This window comes from Drosophila pseudoobscura, chromosome 2 (genome assembly GCF_009870125.1).
Source record: "Drosophila pseudoobscura strain MV-25-SWS-2005 chromosome 2, UCI_Dpse_MV25, whole genome shotgun sequence".
Classification (NCBI taxonomy): domain Eukaryota; kingdom Metazoa; phylum Arthropoda; class Insecta; order Diptera; family Drosophilidae; genus Drosophila; species Drosophila pseudoobscura.
This window is the reverse complement of record NC_046679.1, coordinates 6788818-6809398: the sequence shown is the minus strand read 5'-3', so window position 1 is coordinate 6809398 and position 20581 is coordinate 6788818. Positions and strand designations below refer to the sequence as shown.

At 44.4% G+C, this 20581-nt stretch overlaps 6 protein-coding genes and 1 long non-coding RNA gene across 8 annotated transcripts in view; 6 read left to right on the top strand and 1 right to left on the bottom strand.

Moving 5' to 3' along the window:
- Positions 1 to 20581, top strand: part of mAChR-B (muscarinic acetylcholine receptor) — a 71197-nt gene that overhangs the window by 24818 nt on the left and 25798 nt on the right. Inside the window, exon 1 of one of the 2 annotated variants that reach the window (XM_033376630.1) lies at positions 19695 to 20003. The exons of the other annotated variant lie outside the window; for it this stretch is intronic. The gene's annotated coding sequence lies outside the window, so the exon portion shown is untranslated. Of the gene's footprint in view, positions 1 to 19694; positions 20004 to 20581 lie in introns of those variants that run through there. 2 annotated transcript variants of the gene reach the window in all.
- LOC6896974 (uncharacterized) lies at positions 373 to 1078 on the top strand. The gene is made up of 3 exons (XM_033376635.1): positions 373 to 525; positions 579 to 821; positions 890 to 1078. Exons 1-3 carry the CDS (start codon positions 421 to 423, stop codon positions 953 to 955), a joined length of 414 nt encoding a protein of 137 aa, XP_033232526.1. The 5' UTR covers positions 373 to 420; the 3' UTR covers positions 956 to 1078.
- LOC26534174 (uncharacterized) lies at positions 977 to 2456 on the bottom strand. The gene is made up of 2 exons (XR_001451620.2): positions 2247 to 2456; positions 977 to 2136 (listed from the first exon to the last, which is right to left on the bottom strand). It is a non-coding gene; the product is annotated as an uncharacterized lncRNA (long non-coding RNA).
- On the top strand, positions 4240 to 4985 carry LOC6896973 (uncharacterized). Its single transcript, XM_002137122.3, has 2 exons — positions 4240 to 4484; positions 4545 to 4985. The coding sequence occupies exons 1-2, from the start codon at positions 4263 to 4265 to the stop codon at positions 4665 to 4667; spliced, it is 345 nt and encodes a 114-aa protein (XP_002137158.2). The 5' UTR covers positions 4240 to 4262; the 3' UTR covers positions 4668 to 4985.
- LOC6896972 (uncharacterized) lies at positions 6200 to 6761 on the top strand. The gene is made up of 2 exons (XM_002137121.3): positions 6200 to 6422; positions 6491 to 6761. The coding sequence occupies exons 1-2, from the start codon at positions 6222 to 6224 to the stop codon at positions 6629 to 6631; spliced, it is 342 nt and encodes a 113-aa protein (XP_002137157.2). The 5' UTR covers positions 6200 to 6221; the 3' UTR covers positions 6632 to 6761.
- LOC26533124 (uncharacterized) lies at positions 6837 to 7481 on the top strand. The gene is made up of 2 exons (XM_033376636.1): positions 6837 to 7048; positions 7118 to 7481. The coding sequence occupies exons 1-2, from the start codon at positions 6860 to 6862 to the stop codon at positions 7250 to 7252; spliced, it is 324 nt and encodes a 107-aa protein (XP_033232527.1). The 5' UTR covers positions 6837 to 6859; the 3' UTR covers positions 7253 to 7481.
- On the top strand, positions 8299 to 8856 carry LOC117183274 (uncharacterized). The gene is made up of 2 exons (XM_033376634.1): positions 8299 to 8625; positions 8678 to 8856. Exons 1-2 carry the CDS (start codon positions 8323 to 8325, stop codon positions 8822 to 8824), a joined length of 450 nt encoding a protein of 149 aa, XP_033232525.1. The 5' UTR covers positions 8299 to 8322; the 3' UTR covers positions 8825 to 8856.

Genomic DNA, 20581 nt, shown 5'->3' with positions numbered 1-20581 from the left:
GTCCGAGGGGAACGAGAGAAAAAGAGACAGATGTAAAAAAAAAGCTCACACATACCTATAATAACTGTAAATGTAGAGCCACGGCCCTTACCGTTGCCACAACGCTCCCCTCGAGTCCCCTAGAGATGAGAGAGAATTTGTTCGACTCTTTTAGGCTCTTACTTAGGCTCTCATTCTGGATGGAAGTGCGGAGACTTTTGTCTGCTTTTAGCAAGACCTTAATCACCCCAAACAATACAATTTTTAATCATTAAAGTATTTTTAATCATAATGCCATACGTATTGGCTGAAGTTTAGCAATAGGTCTACTTTTAGGCTCTGGAAGGCAGAATTTCTCTGTTTATCTCTACTGAGCTTAGGTATAAAACCGCGATCCAGCGCATAATGCTTCAGTCATAGCTTTACAGTGCCAGCGCCAGCATGTCGATGTCGATCGCCCGTTTCGGATTTTATTTGTGTATCTTGGGCTTGGTGGCGGCCCACTTTGAGAGGGAGGGCCTCACTTGCAAAGCGAATGGAGAATATGTGAGTTGCATCCTACTCCAGCTAAGGTCATACCTTCAAGCCCGTGTATTCAGTGCCAGATGCATTCGGACTGCTGCTCGAGGAAATGCATGACATACCTGAATGTCTGCGCCAGGAGGATAGACGAAGGCTTTTCCCTAGAGATTCCGCACCAGTCAAACAGTATCTATGACATCGATGTGAAGCAGTCTTCCAAAGAATTTCCTGACATCGTGGACATCGTAACGCTCGCCACGGAGTCAAAGCAGACACCACAGACGGAGCAGGGCAGGCAGTGCCAGCCGGTCGGTGGACAGGTAAGAGTCAGTGTGGATCTCACCTTGAGCCCATAGTTAACTTTCTCTCGTTACGCACTTTTCTCCAGTGCTCTGTCGGCGAGGAGTGCTGTACGAAACGTTGCCACTTCTACGCTCACAAGTGTGTCACCTAAAGAGATGTCAGACAAAACGAGTAATAATAATAGCTCGGATTATTACTCATTCGATACATACATGTACAATATGTAATTGCTTATCACCAAAGCTAATTAAATTAAATAAAGTATCGCTTATCCGTAGCAAAGTTCAGTAATATGTCTGCTTTTCGGCTCTGGAAGGCAGAATTTCAATGTTTATCTCCACTACGCCTAGCTCCGCGCTTAACATTGAAGGGGTCAGCATGTCGATCAGCCGTTTGGGATTTTATTTGTGTATCTTGGGCTTGGTGGCGGCTGCCACGAGTTGCCGAGCGAATGGACAAAATGTGAGTAGCATCCTACTCCAGCTAAGATCATCTCTCCACCCCCGAGTTTCAGTGCCAGGTGCATTGGGACTGCTGCTCGAGGAAATGCATGACATACCTGAGTGTCTGCGCCAAGAAGATAGCCCGTGCATTTTCCCGGGCGGTGCTGCCCCAGTCCAACAGTACCCAGAAAAACGATGCCAAGCAGTCTGCTCATCAATTTCCTGACAAGAAGTCAGTCCGGACACTACAGGAGGAGTAGGGCAGACAGTGCAGCCCCGACGGTGGACTGGTAAGAGTCAGTGTGGATCTCACCTTGAGCCCATGTAAATGCTTATCACCAAAGCTAATTAAATAGAAAAATAGTAATGCTTATCCGTTGAAAATCGTAGAAAATCGTAGCGCATAGTCCTGCAGTCAACGCTTTACAGCCTAAGCAACAGCATGTTAATGTCGAATCCTCTGTCGATCGCCCGTTTGGGACTTTTTTTGTGTATCTTGGGCTTGGTGCGGGCGTGCATGCCCATTGGTGGAAGGGTAAGAGTCAGTGCGGATCTCACCTTGAGCCCATAGGTAACCTTCTCTCTTTACACATTTTATCTCCAGTGCTATGTCGGCGAGGCGTGCTGCTCTCGGCGCTGCCACTTCTACGCTCACAAGTGTGTCACCTAAAGAGATTTCGCTCAATACGAAGAGTAATGATAGATTGGATTACATTTGATCACCAAAGCTAAAAAATTAAATAAAGTATCGCTTATCCGAATGTTCATTTTGCGCTTTACCTCTTTTTGTAAAACAAGAAATAAAAAACCATAACAACAGGCTTTTTCCTTGGATCTATCTTATAGCATCGGATCTGGTTTTGTAGATTGAAAACATAAGAAACAAGTACTGTAAATATAAATGTGTTAAAAGTGTTAAAGGGCACTGCGCTTGGATATGTCGGTCCACACATTTTTGTATCTCACTGTACGTCGTTCAACAAATATACATGTACATACTATATGCGGGATTTTCTGCCGACTGACGCTGATACGCCTCAAAAAAACACATTTGTCATAGCGAAAAAAAACCAATCATGGGATGGGCACTTTATGTTTACTTAAGGGAATTGTTCTAGATCTATCTAGAATTAAATATCGAATTTAATAGCTGTATAGCTTTTGCTTTTTATACAGCACAAAACGTTGCCACTTCCACTGGCACAGGTGTGTCACCTGAAGTACGTACTTATGTACATACAGGTACATTATGTAAATGCTTATAACCAAAGCTAACTAAATCTTTAGAAAATAGTATAGCTTATCCATAGCAAATTGTAGAAAATCAAGGCATACTCCTTCAGTCAACGCTTTACAGCCTAAGCGTCAGCATGCTGATGTCGAATCCTCTGTCGATCGCCCGTTTGGGATTTTATTTGGGTATCCTGGCCTTGGTGTCGGGTGCATGCAGGCCCGACGGTGCACTGGTAAGAGTCAGTGTATCAGAGCCAGAGTCAGCTAACTTTCTCTCTTTACACATTCCTTCTCCAGTGCACGTACAGCCGGCAGTGCTGTTCTTCTTATTGCCCCGTCGAGACCAACAGTTGTTCCTAAAGAGATAACACTCTCATCAACAGTTTCAAACTGATCCATTTGACTTTGTTAACTTATTATTCAGATGTCGCACAATACAATACAGAGCTAATTAAATAAAATAAAGTATCGCTTATCCGAATGTAAAATACAAATGTATGGAATATTTATTTAACGCTTTCTTTGAACCTATTACGACAGGCTTTTTCTTTGGGTCTATTTTACTGTGCTGCCCATGAGAACCTACTACTATTGGTCCACAAATTTGTATATCTCACTATACGATATTCAAAAGATATAACGAAGCGGGAATTGCTGCCGACCAACGCTGATACGCATCAAAAAACACATTGCTCAGATATATGTACATAGCGAAAAAAACCCATCATTTGCTCGGCAATCTTGTTGTTATGGATTCATCAAATTCGTCTCGTATTTATTTTTGAACCTTTTGACTTTTCCTATCGCAATCGATTTCGGGAACAATTTGTGCATATTTTCAAAGGAAATTTCTTGTTGTTGTTTTTCCCGCAAACGAAATCATGACGCACTACTCGTGCAACCTATTTTCCAAGCACATGCAACATGCACAACCTTAGTGGGGCCCTGAGATGCATGTATGTCAGCATAACCTACATATATCTACTCGTATCTGTATCGATATCAGTATATGTATCTGAAGCATTGACATTAAATATTGACAGCGGCAATTTTCAATTATCTCGAGCGCGTCTTGACACAAATGTAACCCAACTTCTTGACTTGGCAAACAGACGAGGCGGTCCATCAGCTCAAAGCAACCCAGTTAATTAGAGCCGCGGGGTCATTGAGTCAACAATGGCGTCGCTTTAAAAGCCATTCTATCGCCAGGGCACTGCGAGTCGGACACCACACTACTTGTACAAATGAGAATGTGGCCCATTATATTTCTGGTCATTGCAGTAAGCGAGACGTGGCTTTGGTCCACCCAAATTTTCTGCATCGCGTGTTTTTTTTTGTTCACAGGCTGTCCAGGTTCACATTCCCGTTGAGTGTCTGCCCCTGACACCTGGCAAGGGGGCATCTGTAGATGCCAAACTTCCTTCGATTGCGTCAGTTCCCGGGCAGCAGATGAGTCCACTCAACGCCGAGGACATTACAGTATTCACCAACATGTTCCTAAGCCTATTCAGAGGAATAGGCGATTGGCGGAATCAGGTGGCCGCAGAAACCGTTCAGAGTGTGTGGCAGAGTCCACCCATTGTGGGCCTCAGTCACCGCCTCTTCGCCGCCTAGCATTGGCTTTTTGTAATTCGATCCGCAACAGTTCTCGCTGAACAAACAATAAAAACGAAGTGCTTAAAGACAAGCCTCTGTTGCGTCTGGCTTTGATTTCGTTCACCCTCAGAATGGAGCTGTATATAAAGAAAGCGTTAGTCCAGTTGCATTAGTCAAGCGATCCACATGAATGCCACCGGCTTACTTTTGCTGATGGGACTGGCGTTGTCTCTGCAACTTATCCTTATGGGACCTACGAGCTGTGCTCCCGTGTCCGATGATCTGGAATCGCCTTCGTCGATCAAGGAGATAGGCGGCTTAGCGGCGTTTGCCTACACCCGCAAAAAAGTGGCAAAGACACCACCCAAGACAAACCTTATAATGCCTCCTTCAAAAAATATGACACGGGTAAGAGTGTAACGTCTTATCGAAATCAGTATGAATGTAAACCTTTCATCTTATTACCAGCGCCAGCGTATGGAATACGCCGACGACTGCGAGCCACTGGGAATGGTGTGCAAATTCGCCGAACAGTGCTGCACCAAAGCCTGTATGGTGGCCACAAGGCGGTGCGCCTTCGTCGGAAGTTGAGACATAAGAAATTATTTTGTTGGCCCGATCTTAGCCATTAAACCATAGATTATAGCCAGAGGTGGAGCAGTAACGTAAATCCCTGTTATTGTTCGTTGTTTGCAATGCCCACTGTATCAAATTGTCATCTACATACATACATATTACATATATTTGCTTACTCACGGCAACAGCCTCGATCTGACCCCGTCTTGGATCGAGGTAACCCTGTATTGCATTTTAAACACCACAATGAACTTTGCACATACTAAACAGAACGATCATCGGACCTGTATTAAAAACACCAAACTGAAAAATCTCAGTAGCGCAACATAGTAACAGATTTGTGTGATAAATATACAACAGCCTTGAGCATTCGACAAAGCCTTATTGACTGACAAAAGCTAGGAAAACATCTGTACAAGGGCTGTCTATAAGGCTCCACCTTTGGCTGTACATCTGGATGCCGGGAAACTGCTGTTGTGTGTGAATTTGATGTGGTTTTCTTCAGAATGGTTGTGTATATAAAGAAGGCAGACCGGGTGGTTCCCCAGTCAATCATTCAGCATGAATTCTATCGTCTCACTCTTGGTACTGGGTCTAGTCCTGTATGTGGGACTAATGCTGATGAGCCCTACAAGCGGAGTTCCGCATCACAGGGCGAATGCGGAGAGGAGATTCAAAGCGCAGATAGCCTCAAGACAGATGCCATTGTCCAAAAACCTTACACTTGTATGAATTGAACGTTGATCAGAGTTAACGAGTCTGTAATATTTTTTGTTTAATTCTTTTGGCAGCATGAGCGTCTGCACTTTGGCGATGACTGCGATTCAATAGGAGCCGATTGCAAATTGGCTGAACAGTGCTGCACCAAAGTATGCCTGTTGGCAAACAGGCGATGTGGTGTCCCTTTATTTTAAGAAAATCTAATTAAAGGATATTTTCAAAATAATGTACACTCCCACAACCTTTTTTTTTTGTATGTACTTTTGGTTTGTCTTAGGTCTTGGGTATCTGGCAGTTATCGCAATTGGTTTGTCCTCCCAATTGCAAATCACCATTGATTTCATCAGCACTGGATGGTGCTTGAAAACCTATATTTTTCGATCAATCGTTAGACAACTGGGCAGAAGAATTTTTCTACGTCAGCTCTATTGAATAGTTCCCCGATCATTGCAGTACCTAGTATGCACTTTATTTTAAAATTAAAATAAAACCATATTTGGACTTATCAATCATATATCTACGGAGATACTAGTTTTCAAGATCACTGGCTTATTTTTCACAATTTTATTCTGGGAGCAAATAAATGTTTTCAATTTAAACTTGATAATTGCTTTTATGTCTTATTATGTAGCTGTGACTGGTGGAGCTAGTGCCTGGTTTTGGATGGTTGATTAAAGATATATATGTGTATGTGTGTCAAAGGGTTGGATGTGTTTCCCTCGCGACATCTGGAAATGTAAAAACTGCTGTTGTGTCTGGTTTTGTCAGAAATTCTGGTCAGACCCAGAATGGAGCTGTATATAAGGGGCTTCTAGGGGACTAGGCAGCTTCATTAGTCAAACAATCTACATGAATTCTAGCGGAGCACTATTGGCAATGGGCTTGGTCCTGTTTCTGGGAGTAATCCTCAATCGATCTACGAGCGGAGCACCCGTTCTTGATGAGCTGGATTCACCGTCAGTCATCAAGGAATTTGGCGGGCTGGCGGAATTTTTTTCCCAGCGGAGAAAGCCCCCTAGACAGATGCCACTGTCCAAAAATATGACACGTGTAAGTAGGGTCTAGATAGCGGGCCACGTTATAGTTAATCTAAGGATCGTTCTTGCTCTTACTTATAGGAGCAACGTATTGAATGGAACAAGAATTGCGAGCTCTATGGAACACCGTGCGAACTGGCTGAGCAATGCTGCACGAGAATATGCCTGGTGGCTACCAGGGAGTGCGGTGCCCCAGCTGTCCCAATTAAACCTTGGAGCTAAAGGAGCTCTTTAGCTCCGTCATATATATGTATAGCCGAAAGGTATAGCCTTTCGGATATGAAAACATGGATGCGTTGACTTATGGCTTAAATAAACAAATAACAAAAACAGCTGCAGTTAGAAAACACAACAGGGTCTGCTTTTGTTTTTGGTGACCACCACAATGGGTACCAACGGGACATATATAAAGGTTCGGAAACAGGCAGTTTCATTAGTCAAACAGCCAAAATGAACTCCATCGTCTCAATCCTAGCACTAATTCTCATTGGAGCTCTAAACGGTTCTCCAGTGATTCATGAGCTGCAGATGTCTTCGATGGTCAAGAGATTTGATGGACCGTTGCATGGCATGGGCTTGGACAGGAAACAAGGCAGTCGTCGCCTCGCTTTAATGCCACTAAGCAAAAATCTGACCGAAGTATGAATTGAATTGAATTGAATGCTAGTTAACGATTCAACTAATTGTCGCCCTTCTGCTTATTAATAGGAAGAACGTATTGAGTATTCCGAAATCTGTGTGGGGATTGGCATCGTGTGCCACCTGGCCGAGCAATGTTGCACAAAGATGTGCCTAAAATCTGCGAAGCGGTGCACTTATGTACATAATGATGCTAAAAATTAGGTTTCCATAAAGAAAATACTAATGTAATGATTAACGCATAAGAAACCTTATGGTCTTGCTTTGGGTGGGGGCTAGACAGCCACAAGTGTGCATCTACAGTCACTTTCAATTTAATGGAAATAAGGTGCCAGAGTCCCAGCATTAGTCACCGCTAATTCGCGAACTAGCTGCCTCTTTTTATTAATGCCGCAAGTGTTTTTCGCAAAATATATGTACAGATGGAAATCAATGTGCTTTAAAAAACGATTATTGTTTCTAGTCTTGTCTTGTAAGGACACAGAATGGTTTATAAAGAGTTGCACGTCTGGGCCTGGCACTCATTCAACATGAATTCTATCGTCTTTCTCTTGGTACTGGGTCTTGGCCTGGGATTGGGTGTAATTCTTAATGAAACCACGAGCACTTTTCGTGTTCCCAGCAGAAGAATCAGTGCCACTACGACTCCCATACACATGGACACCACACGCGCTCTCAACAGCACGCCTCCCACTCGCAAATTGCGTGTACTTAACGCTGAATCCAGGCGCAAGAAGTTGCACAGGGTTAAGGCGTGGTTTTATCATCATATTATGCCACTATCCACAAATCTTACCCTGGTACGAATGGAATGTAGATTTGATCGTTTCCTAGATTTAAATAAATGTTTCGTTTACAGATGGAGCGCCTTGAATATTTTGAAAAGTGTCTTTCGGAGGGTCAGCCTTGCAGTGCAGCCGAGCATTGTTGCAACAAAAAATGTATGACTGGGACTAACATGTGCACCTCCTTTAAATTGACTCCTAGATATTTAATGGGTTTGAATTAAATCAATAATTTAATGACAAAAACCTGCCGGCCTGTGCTGAAGTTAAGGTCCCGTGTCCAACCATTGTGGACCATACTTAGTCACCGCCTACTAGCGCGCTAGTTCTTATAATATAATTCAAGACGCACATGTTTTTCGCTTTTTACAGATAGAAAGCCATGTGATTTATAAACACCATTATTGATTCGAGTCTTGTTTTGTAAGGGCCCAGATGGGTTTATAAAGAGACGAACGACTGGGGATTTCTATCAGTCAAACATTCAACATGAATTACATCGTAACAACCGCGGTACTGGCACTGGCCCTTGGACTGGGTCTAGTTCTTATTGAAACCGCTAGCAGTTTTTCTCTTCTCAATAGAACAAGAGTAGGTCTCTTTGGAAGGAGATTCTACGTAACTTCCGTTCCCAATACAACGATCAGTACTACCACAACCACAGCTAAAATTCGCAATAGCACGAGCACGACGATGACTACCGCTCTCCACGGCAGAATTCCCAAACCCATGAAGGGGTTCGGGCCGGGTTGGGACTTCGACCTTTTTCCATTACTCACAAATCTTACACAGGTATGAATGGAATGTGAGCTTTTCATAGATTATTCAAGTGTTTCCTTCACAGAACGATCGCCTTGAGTATTTTATAAAATGCGTATCGGATGGAAATCATTGCAGCATAGCCGAGCATTGTTGCAACAAAAAATGTCTAATTGGCTCAAAGAAGTGCATGCCGAGTTCAATTGCGTATCAAGTAGGTTTAGTGGGATAATTTTGTATTATAATAATTATTATTATTATATATGTCTATATAAATTAATAAATAATATGCTTTTCTAAGTTATAGCTAAAAACTATAAACATTTTTTACGCACATCTAAATTCAAATGTTTTACTCATATGATAGTTACGTTGTATATCGCTGCACCGTTTTTTGTCTGAAGATATTTTCAGTTAAACGGAAAAATATCTGATGTGTGAATGTTGTAGATACGATCGGCTGCGGGCATCTCTCCAGTATTCCCTTCTTATTGTCTATTAATAGGGAAAGGAGTTGTACATTGATGATCGTTATGATTAACCCGTGGAGTTTACTCTTAATACTTTTTAAAGTACATTCTTTTTGATTTGGACTGGATTTGCTTGGTGTCCCCACTGCTGTAGCCAATCAAGCACATTCCAAGCCATGGCGAATGTTAAAAGGAGAAGTCATGACTGTTGGCAGGAGGATAGGTAGACAAAGTTTTAGATGTGGCGTTTTCCAACGATGAGTACTTGTAACTTCTAATTCCCTGTATATTTTCTTCCGTTCGAATTGGCGGCTGGTGCGTAATTATTACCAGCTCACAAGCTAAGGGCGCTCGAGAGCCGTGCAGATCTTAACAGTGCGCTGTAACTTAGAGCTGTAACAGGCTGGTAAAGCAGAGCAGTAATGTAACAGGCTGTTAACGCAGTTCTGTAAACGGTGAACAGTATCAGCCTGTTTAGGAAGCGCAGTAACAGTCTGTAAACGGAGCTCAGTAACAGTCTGTTAAGGGAGCGCAATAACAGGCTGTTAACCTGGTGTGTCAACACTGTTGTTGCTCTGTTTGAGCTGCTGCCCTGAACAATGACCATCTTGTAGGTACGACATTTGAAAACCTTAAGATCTTCCATCACTTGGTTTTCTTCACAGTAAGTCCAGCGTCTCTTAACCGGCGTGAATTATGAGCATGTAGCTGCTTCAATGATGTCGATTCTTCGATTATTACAACGTAAATGAACCCAGTCAATATGTTCACCAGCGTATTCTGCCGACTACCAATTTAGTCACCGCCTTCGTTCTTGTAATTTATTCGCATATGTTTTTTGCCAAAACAGATAGAATAACAATATACTTAAAAAAAGAACTGTGCTTTACAAGACCAGATTGTAAAGTTAGGCAACAAAATAGAGGTGTATATAAAGGAACCAGTCTGGATAGTTTCAATAGTTAAAGATCCAGCATGACTTCGATCGTTTCACTTGTTTTACTGGGTCTTGCCCTGGTTCTGGGTATTATTCTTACCGAAAACACAAGCACAACACAAGCTTTCGTACGAAGCAAGAGCTACAATCCGTCGCGTTTCAAAGAAACGTGGAATCGCAGTTCTGGCCCTGGTAATCGCAAATCGATGCCATCAAATAATTTGACCCGAGTACGACCCGAATCAAACCCAGATGATAATATTTTAAAAGTTACCTAATGATCATTTTCTCGTTCGTTGGCAGAACGAAAATGAAAATGAAGGCGATGCGAGCTGTCGTCTATCTGGAAGGACTTGCACTGAGGACGAGCAGTGCTGCAGCAGTATATGCCTACACTTCAAGCGTTGCTCTAAAACTTCTGGGTTTTAGGTACTTGTTTTCCATACGGCACTTAAACAGATAAATAAATATATTGTGCGCTCTTCCAAAACTTAAATTTTAATTACAAATAGGATGTAGTTGCATATTCCCATTAATTGCGGCTTGTCTTTGGAAACGATGAGAAAGTTGATTTGTCTGATAATGAGGCGTGCAACTGTGGCAACTGCAATGCCTCATCCTGCACGTCAGCGTCATCTGGTTAGACATTCAATCGTCTGGAAATAATAAACTGTATCAAATGACAAACCCATCACACATCAGCCACGCGCACCATCCACTCTACACTCTACACTCTCCGTACTCCCCAACATTTCAGCTATCGATGGCAAAGGGAAGTGAGGTGTTTGACTGCACACAATCAACTTACATGTGTTTGTGTTTGTCGGCGGGCAGGCAGCCAAAGAGACAGACGGAGAGGGAGATAGAGAGAGCGAGAGAGAGACATAAACAATATTTCCGCATATAGCTCTGGGAATACGAATATACCAGTATTCAGCAGACAATGCCACAATGCGGCATCAATGTAAATTGTACATTCATAGACATTTCCATTGACACGAATGCGAATGTGTGCGAATGTGTGCGAGTGTGCGTGTGTGTTGGTCTCCAAGTGATCCTTTCCCCTTTAAGCCCCTGCCATACCCCAACCGCGTATCAGACAAAGCGCACACAATGAATTTAGACAGCAATTGTTCGGCTTTCTTGTTGTGTTAGCTGCCTTTCTGGTCCTTTGTTGTTGTCACGCTCCCTATCGCTATGCCAACCGGCGCCCATACCCATGCCCCACCGCTCTCTGAGTGTCAAGAAAATAATTCTGCAGTTCTTATGGGATCAACAGTACCCGCTTACCCCAGTTGGGCCTTTCATATGATTTCTAATTTTCACTAAGCGCCTGAAAGTATGCAGCGAAAAGTGTGCCCTTTTTCACACGTTTTTAAATGCGTTTTCAATGGTTTCTGTTGACCGCACGTGGGTCGTTCCACGTATGTATCCTGCTATAATAGGATCTAAATTCTTTCTTTTTACGACCTGCTTAGGCCCGAATTTGTGGCTGTTCGAATGGTTGAAGCAGCACGTGCCAAATCTCGCGGGATATGCATGGAATCCGCATTCATAGTTGAACAGAGTTGAATATAGATATGTAGGATCATATGCATGTACTCGTATCAAATATGCACCGAGGAATGTTCAAGTGTGTGTATCCATTTGCAATTGATTTTCTTTCAAAAGGGAGCCGTGCAACATTTACGCCGTAACGCAGCAACGTTACTGATTCTGGCTCCACTTCGAGCACTCCATTGCTCTCCTCTCCCCACCACGCGCCATCTTTTGCGACCCAGTGAGAGGAAGACATCAAAAACTGCGGAACCGGAAGATATTCCAGGCTTGCAGCCGCTCCCTCCCAACCCTCCGCTGATAAGAGATGTTGCCTTGATGAAGTTTGGCGGCAATGGGCAGGAAATCACTTTCGCTTGCCAAAAAAGGAGAAGAAAATCGATTGCTTTTGGCCATCAGAGAACGCTTCAGACATATGCAGATTCATTGGCTCAAATGTATGTATGCAGCGGCAAATGAAACGCGACCAATTTGCCATTCGCCATCCGTCATCCGCCAAAGGACTCTGCTGACAGCGTCTTCTGGCAGCGCCTCTCTTCAACGGCTTATGCGGAATTACATAATGCAAGCAGCTCTGTGTGTGCGTATGTGAGTGCGTAAAACTTTTACATTGCACGTGTCGGCAGACACTTAAATGTCGAATGAATTATTCCACATGCCACGGCCAGGCGTCGAAGTTTTATTGCTCTCTGGAATGAGGAGGCTCTCTGCTCGAACACCTGCCCCGAGATGGCATAATAAGTTAAAGCAGTCCGCCTTCTTCCAGATGTTTAATTGTGGGTTTTCCAGCAGAACTGTCTTCCCGGAAGTCCCAGCACTGGAGTGCATTGCTCTGTCCACACACTGCACCGAACAGCCGAACGCCCGAACACGGGGCGTATACTGAATGCTCTGGCGTGAGGACTGGCCAACTGACTTTATTGGCTGACTTATCAGTAATGACCTTCCCTGGTGGCTGTGACTCTCCGACGTACGTACATTCGAGAGCCAAAGGCTTATGAAAGGAACATAAATAAATATGCGGAAAAGTTAAAGGTGGCCTTCGAATATGGAATGCTCTGCAGCAACCAGTGTCTGTTCTCAGTTCAAGTTATTGCCAATACATTCATTAAAGTATGTAAATTCTGTACAGGTTTTTAGGATAAGGATATCCTTCTTAGGCACGGATAACGCCTGTGACCTAGTCAAGCAACTAGAAAAAGCGGATTTACCCTTCCCCAAAAGAGGGAAGTATTTACAGCTTGAAAGGGATTTCTTTTTTGTGGGCTTCGCATATGTTTATATTTGCATTTGTGGTTGACAGGGGACAGGCTTGTGGCACGTGCCCCTCCGTCTGTATATGTGTGAGTGTGTGTTTGTGTGTGTTTGTGTCCTCCCCGGCACAGGCCATGAAATTGATTTTAAATGTGACGCTGCCTAAAGAGAGGGGGACATACTGAGTCAAAGGACAGGGCAAACAGTCCACGGTGACGATGATGATGAGGATGATACGAGTACTGGATGCTGCCACACGGTGTCGTTGTCCTCGCACCGCACGTATGACATCAACTGGCAAGTCGTTAGTGCGGATTCGACTGGCAAAAGAAAAAGCCACACAAACAGCAGCAACAGCAAATCAAAGCGAATGTCCGTCCACTTTATGAGACTTTCAACGGAAGGCAAAGCCAAAGCTAGACCCGGAGCCTATGTCTGCTTAAGCATACAAACATTGTCACACTGTCGCACTGCCTCTCTGCCTCCCTCTGCCTCTCTGGTGAAAGGAGTGTCAGCTCTTGGCCAGGGCCAGCCCCTGGCTTTGGGCACTGAGCAAAACTCATTATATTTCCGCTTGCCTCCTTTGGATTCTTCGGTTTTTTTTTCCAATTGAAAGCGCCGGGCGTCCCTTTAACATTTGTTTGTCTCAGTTTCCGTTTCCGTTTCAGTTTATATTTTCTGTTATATTGTGTATATGTGTATTTGTTTTTTAAGCGCACACGCATATTATCATGAAAAGGCGAGTGTGCTTTTGTCAGCCGGCGCGCTTTGATGTGTCGGCCGTTCAATAGGGAATACCCAGCAGCCCAGCACAGTAAACTGGGCTCAAAATTAATAACGCTGAATCGTGAAATTTGCATACAAAGGCGGACGCGGACACAGACAATGTAGTTCGAGTTAGGGGAGGGGAGATCTAAACGAGGCTAGCTTTAAAGCGACCTTTGGACGCTTTAAGTGCACGAGGTGTGTCCGCCAGCCCCAAGAACCAGACCCCACCCAAGACCCCAACCAAATTTGCATATATCGACAAGCATTTGGATGGTCGGGGAAGCATCTCTCATTAAAATGTAATTGCTCCTTGGACGTGAGTGGAGGCGGGTCCTTAACTCCCTGATTTGTCCACTTTGCTCTTTGTTTAGCTGCCGTGTTGTCTCGCTTTGTTTTCAGTTGTCGCATTAATTGAATCGACGAAACGACAAGCGTCCGCAATGCCTTTGTATGCCCACGGGCAGCCTTAGATGGCCACTTGTCCGCGTTGTGCAAACGCACAGGAACATGCTCCACTCCATGCCACTGACCGCAGCTCCAACACATGCAACACCACGCCCACATTCGCCCCTTGAAATCATTACCATCGGCATTATTATAACAATGAAAAACGTAAGAGCTCATTTCGTTGACACCCTGTACTGAAATCTTGGATTTTGGAGCCCATTATAGCTGGTGGAATAATTTTTGGAGTTGGACTTGGAAAAGGCGCAGAAGGCAGCCAACAGATGAACAGATCATCAAAATCTGATTATCCATCCATCCATGGGTGTAGTCGACGACTATTCGGATCCCTTGTGTTTAGAGCTGGTGTTCCCCCCTCCTAGGCTTGGCCTTCTGGGACTCTGTGTGGTTTGTGTGGGTCAACAGGCAACAGAGGAAAAAACCAAATGCAAAACACAAGTTTCGTTTTTAGTTTTCTGTTGTTCTGTTCGCATTCACAGTTGTTGCTTGTATTTCCATTTCCATTTCCATTTGAGTTTCTATTTCACTTCGTTAGTCCAATTCGATGTTTTCTCTGCTTGACACTTTGCTTGGCCCACTTTTGGTTGCTAATTGTTTGGGGAATGTTTCAGCGAACTAAACCCTGGCAGACGGAGAACGAAACTTTTTGTGGGCGATTTGATATCCCAAATCGAAGGAGCAGCTTTAAGGATCTCTTACGGTTTTCCAGAAACTTTTCAATTTCCCCTTCGGGCTCTCAAAAGAGTTCCCCTCTGTGTAATTCAATCCCAATGAGATGCAAACCTGGGGGTACCAGGTGTGTATTGACACTTGACTTCCGACTGCCGACTGCCGCCAGCTGCCAGCGTTAGGCATAAATATTTAAAATTAACTGCAGCCGCAACGTGTTTTAATCATTTACTCGTACGCTTCTACCTTTAACTGTGTCCTAATGTCTAATGAGACTGCCACAAGCCACGGCAACAACAAAACTCAATATGGTGTAAAAGGATTTCCTTGTACAAAGGCCTTGTCTGGGAGAGAAGGTCTAGGCATTGCATATTAAACGGGCACACACATCCGAAACGAAACACTCGGAACATCCACAAAAGGACTGCCAAAGTCCAAGATAAATCCACAGAAAGCCACATTGCGCATACGCAGTGTAGGCCAGTGTCAGCAACAGAAGCGGAAGCCTCTGTGCGGACTGTTTTAATGAAATTATCTGTTACACATTGGCCCAAAAATGTTGCTGTTTTCGGTAAATAATTCAATTATTTTTGTGGCGACCAAAATCCATTTAGAGCCCCCCCTCCACTCGTCTGCCTTGCGAAAGTCGACAATTTTTAAGCGTGTTGCACGGCCTGGATGAGTTTTAGCTTTGACAGAGTTTGCTTTAAAAGTTCTCCGTTTCCCCAAACTCCTGGCGTCCTTGTGGATGCTTGGGATTTGTGTTCAATCCTCCCGTTGCACTTATCGCAGCTGCTGTGGCAGTTGCCAAGTTACGGCAAGCAATTAACTGCAAACCCTGGCCAGGATAGACGCCATTCGAGACGGAGCGTGTGTGTGCTGCCAGTTCTAATTACCTGTATATCTGACTTGTTTAATTTCCAAGAGATTTTTTAATTCTCACAGCAACTGAAACTGAAACTGCAACAGAAACCAAAGGTAAGCGAGCCCAAAGGGTTGCCTTAATGCGGGCTTGGTTTCCATCAATCATTTTGTTAAATGAAGAGCGACATTGGCTTAAACAGCATCTAATGTATCTTTAAATTGGATGGAAAAACAGATGTGTTCAAAATATATTTCAGTGATTTCGTGATGTGCCGCACTCATTTTACCGCGACCACAGCCGCACTGGACACTGGACAAATGCAAAATAATTTTCATTCGAAATGGATGGAAACAAGTTGTTAGGGGATTCGCAATTTGTGCAATTTGTGGGTAAAACATTTTGGACGTGTTTTTCGGTGGCTGTCCATTTTGCCAAATGATTATCATAATCGTGGAAATTGAAATCCTAGGAAATCCAACATCATTAATCACGCACTTGTAGAAGTGACACTCATTCATTGCTCGGCTCAAAAATAACTGTCAAAAACTTTAATTATATTTTCAACACGATGATTCATGCTCTCCACGCCGCCTGACAATGTTGCCCCACAAAAGCCGAGTACGTGCCGCAAGCGTCGCTGCGCATGAAAAGAGAAAGCCAAAAAAGCTTGAGAGAAATACCAAAGAAGCAAAAAGTAGACCTGATTTGGCTTCCAGCTCCCCCGCTGCTTTCCCACCCGCAGTGCCTTTGCCTCTTCCTTGCTTGGTCAGCTGAAATATTATGTCTGGCCGCTGCATTGACAGGCACAGGCACATGCCCAGGCCCAGACCCAACAAGTTGCTGCATGCCAATAAAATCAAATTGGCATTCAATTGAGATTGTCAGTGTGCAGTGGCAGTGGCAGTGGCAGTGCCACTGACAGTCCCGTCCAACTTTGCGCTCTGCCTCTCGCTTTTGTTATTTTTATTTCCGCAAATTGAAAACGCTCAACTTAATCCCACCAAGCTGATGGAAAACCAATCAGCACAGAACACCAATTAAAAATAGTACAAAAACAGCACGAAAGAAAGCGTTTTGTTGGTAGGCGAATATTAAGATACTCTGGCAAATCAATCCCTGTCGAAGGCAGCAAGCTTTCAGCGTATTATGCTCGCTAGACCGTTGCTTCTTCCCTTCAAACATAAGCTTAAAATTGTGGAAAAATCTGGAGAAAGAGTACACAAAAAAAGGGAGAGAAAAGCCCAGCTTTGTCGCTTCTAGGGGATAGGGAGAAGCACTCTTGGCTGTTTGTTAACCTTCGTGATGGTAACGTCCATCAGATTGTTTTCCGCTTAAGTGCCTCAAATTGTGGCAATTCGCGGGAATATGTGCATAGATGTATGGGGATACGTGCCTGTCGGTTCTCGGCTTCAATATAAAACAATTGAATCGAGATTATCTTAACTTCTTGCTCACTTGGCTGCCGCGACTCCCGTTGATTGCATTTTAAGTTGCTGAACATGTTTATCGGCTGAAACTCGTTCGACTAACGAGCCAAACGAGCTTTTCAATGTAATTCAATTGAGGAGCGAAACAATGGCCAATGAAAACGATGCCATCATCGTTGTAATTGCCCCCAGTCAGGAGAAGCTGCCGCTTCATTAGCCGTAACGGCTTAATGCCTGCCATACCGGGCGTATGCGTAATTTTTGACTCTGCGAAGGTTCTGTTGCCCTCCAACCTTAAATCGGGCGACAACCAAGCCAATTCAATTAGCAGTAGCAGAACCAGCGCTAGTCAAAGCTCATGTTGTACCGACAACTGCTGCATTCAGATCCCAATGGTCGTTGGTCGTTGCTCGTTGGTCAGGTTCATGGTCGAACAGAGCAGGGAAGGGTAGTGGAGGCCTGTTGATGGAATTGGCCAAGTTTGTTCGATGCGCGACAAATTCAATTCGTTGGCACAGACCAACACACAGATACAGATACAGATACAGATACTAACCCTCTAACACACAGACACTGGGGCACATTCATAAGAGCAGGCAACAGGCTGGCAAATCAAGGAGCAGGGGACAGGGGGCAGGGGGGTAGGGGGGTAGGGGTCTTGCAGCAACGTCGATTTTGTGCGAAGGATGTTGCATCAGCCAGGTGGAGTGCATATGGGGTAATTGCTTTGGAAATTGCATGTGACGAAACATATGGTTTATGTAAAGAGGATGTGGCCGTGACACAGCGCTATCTGCAGGGCTAATTGGGTTATGGATAAGCCAATTTGAGCGTGCTCAGCTCTGGGACAGCAACAGAGCAGCTGATTTGCAATCAAAAACGTTTCATCGCATGTTTTTGGGCAAGTAATATTACAAATTTCAACATTGTCTTGCCACCAATTCATTCACAAACTTTAAAAGTATTCCGATTTAAGGAAGAGATCTTATGGCCAGCAGATTGCGTGAACGATTTGGAGGGCCCTAACCCCGAAGATAATACAAAGCAATTCATTTGGCATAAGGAAAATCTCTCCCTAGCCTCCTCCATTTCCATCTTGCCAGCAGCTTACCTGTCCTGGGACGGTGGCTCCCGTGCCCCATAATGTGGGCTGTCTATCGCTGGCCATATATCATATGGGACATTCATTCATTCCGGCAACGACAATAGCCCTAGTCCTGGGCCGTGTTTGTTTATGCCTCGTTAAACTTTTCAGCCGCACGCATAAAACATAACGCGCTCTACTAGGGCCAGATCAATGCCTTATGTGCATGGCACTGGGTTGGGTCTGAGGATGGGTGGAAGTGGATATATGTATGTAGAGATGGGCTTACTCTGAAATTGAATTATGGCACACATACACATACACATATGCATAGAGAGAGAAAGAGAGACTGACACACACACACACACACACAGGCCGTGACATATCGAGCGAGACGCCATGAAATACAATATCTGACTCTGAAGTCTAGCTGCATGGCGCGATTTCGATGGTTTCGTAGCTTTTTAGACGACTAACGGTAACGCTACAACCCCTCCCCACAGCCTACTCTGCTCTTACCCCCTTTCCGTGCACCGTGCTCTGCGCTCCTGGCTCTCCATTCATCCATTCCATCGAATGCAAACGGCAGCCAGCCCAGAAGCTCTTTCATTTTCAGCTTCGCATTTCTCTCTCTGTCTCTGTCTCTCTAGCTCTCCTTCTGGTTTGTGTTTTTATTGTAAATTATGGCCGCAGCCGCAGAAAAATAAAAGCAAATAAAGAGAAAAAGAATCGCAAGCGAACAGAGACTAGAGAAATAGGTTGAGGCAAAAGGGAGATGGATGCAGTGGGTCCAACAACCTGTACAGGCCCGGTACACTGTGCCCTGTACCCTGGGAATGGCAGCCATCGGTTTATTGTTTCTGTTTCATTCCATTTTATTGTCGTATGTCATACAATGGCGTAACATTTACATTTCCCATTAAACTTTGCGCTATCAGTATCTGCTCTGCTCTGCTCTGCTCGGCTCGGCTGGGCTCCTCTTATTGTTGCTATTCGCGAGTAATGCTGGATGTTGTGTTGTGCAATAAATTTAAATGTTACACCTCCCCAGCACGGCAACAAGATGTCTGGCTAAAGGCTCCAGGAGCGGGCCAACAATCAAAAATACTCATACGGCGCTGAGCACCGAAAAACACGTAGCAAGCATTGGGGAGATGAGAAATATTGATTCAAAAGGAAATACAAAACACAAGTCCCTGATGAGAAAGAAAACCTGAACAAAAAAAGGGGCGAGCGGCCGAGTGGGAGTGAGGGAAACGCTTCTTGCAGATGCAACAATTTGTCATTGAAAAGCAAAGCGCAGCGCGAAAAACTAACCGAAAAATAGTTAAACAGCTGCCGACGACATGCCCATTGCACAACAACACCCACAACACAAACACAAGCAGAAGCAGCACCAGAAATCCACACAAGAAGAAAGGCTTTCAGGACCGGGCCGAAGGCGAGTCGAATCGAATCGGTTTACCGAGCAGCCACGAATATCGTAACGACCAACCGTGTACGACATTCGCACGACCAACAGTTGCTGCTGGCTGCCTCTGCAGGCTCTGGCTCTGGCTGTGACTCTGGCTGTGGCCCCATAATAGACACTGACATCCAGCGCAGTGTCACAGTCCACGCTCGTCCTTTGGACTGCCAAGTCGTGTTCTCGTCGTTCGCTGGTGGATGTGGATTTGGATTTGGATGTGGTTGTGGTACCAACGGAAGTCCAGCTAGCCAGTTAGCCAGTTTATAGTGTTTCCCCGAAATTCGACTATCGAAAACTCAACTCTTCGTGATAACAGAGAAAAGTTACCATTTCCGTTTCCGGTTTCGGTTGCGAGTGCGAGTGCAGTTCGAAGTTCAGGTCTGAACTTGATGCAGTGGCCTGTCAACTGTTGCTGCAGTGTCGTCTGAGCACAGTTCCGTCGTTCATGTAAGTTGAAATCTGAATTTATTGGTCACCCAGGGACACTCGGGAGCCGGAGCCAGCACTGAGATTGAGCCATCAATCTTGGCTATCAATTAGATCAATCATACGCCTCGTGTACTCCCAGTCGTATCGATTTGGAGTATGTGAAATATTGATTGGCAAAAGAATCCAGGAACCCAACCACCCACGCTCCCAGCTAAATTGCCCAACCAGACCCAGACAGTTGGCCCAGAATAGGCCCCGCGTCGAGGCAAATACACACAATGGGCTAAAAATAATTGTCCACCCCCACCCCCACACCCTCAGCCAAATGCCCGACCGACTTACCTGGCTTAAAGCCGCCATCACAAACCCTGCAGCCCGTGCACACTGGCCTTATTAAACTAAAAAACTAATAAATACGAGCATAAGATACAATATTGAAAGTATATAAAAGCCATACAAAGCCACAAATAGTCCCTCAACAGGTAAAAACAGGAGAGAATAGGGGTGCTTTTTTGGTCAAAGTTCAACCTATTCCCAGCAAAGCGCATACATTGGCCTGCTACTATTATTTAATTATTGCAAAATTCCATTTTCAA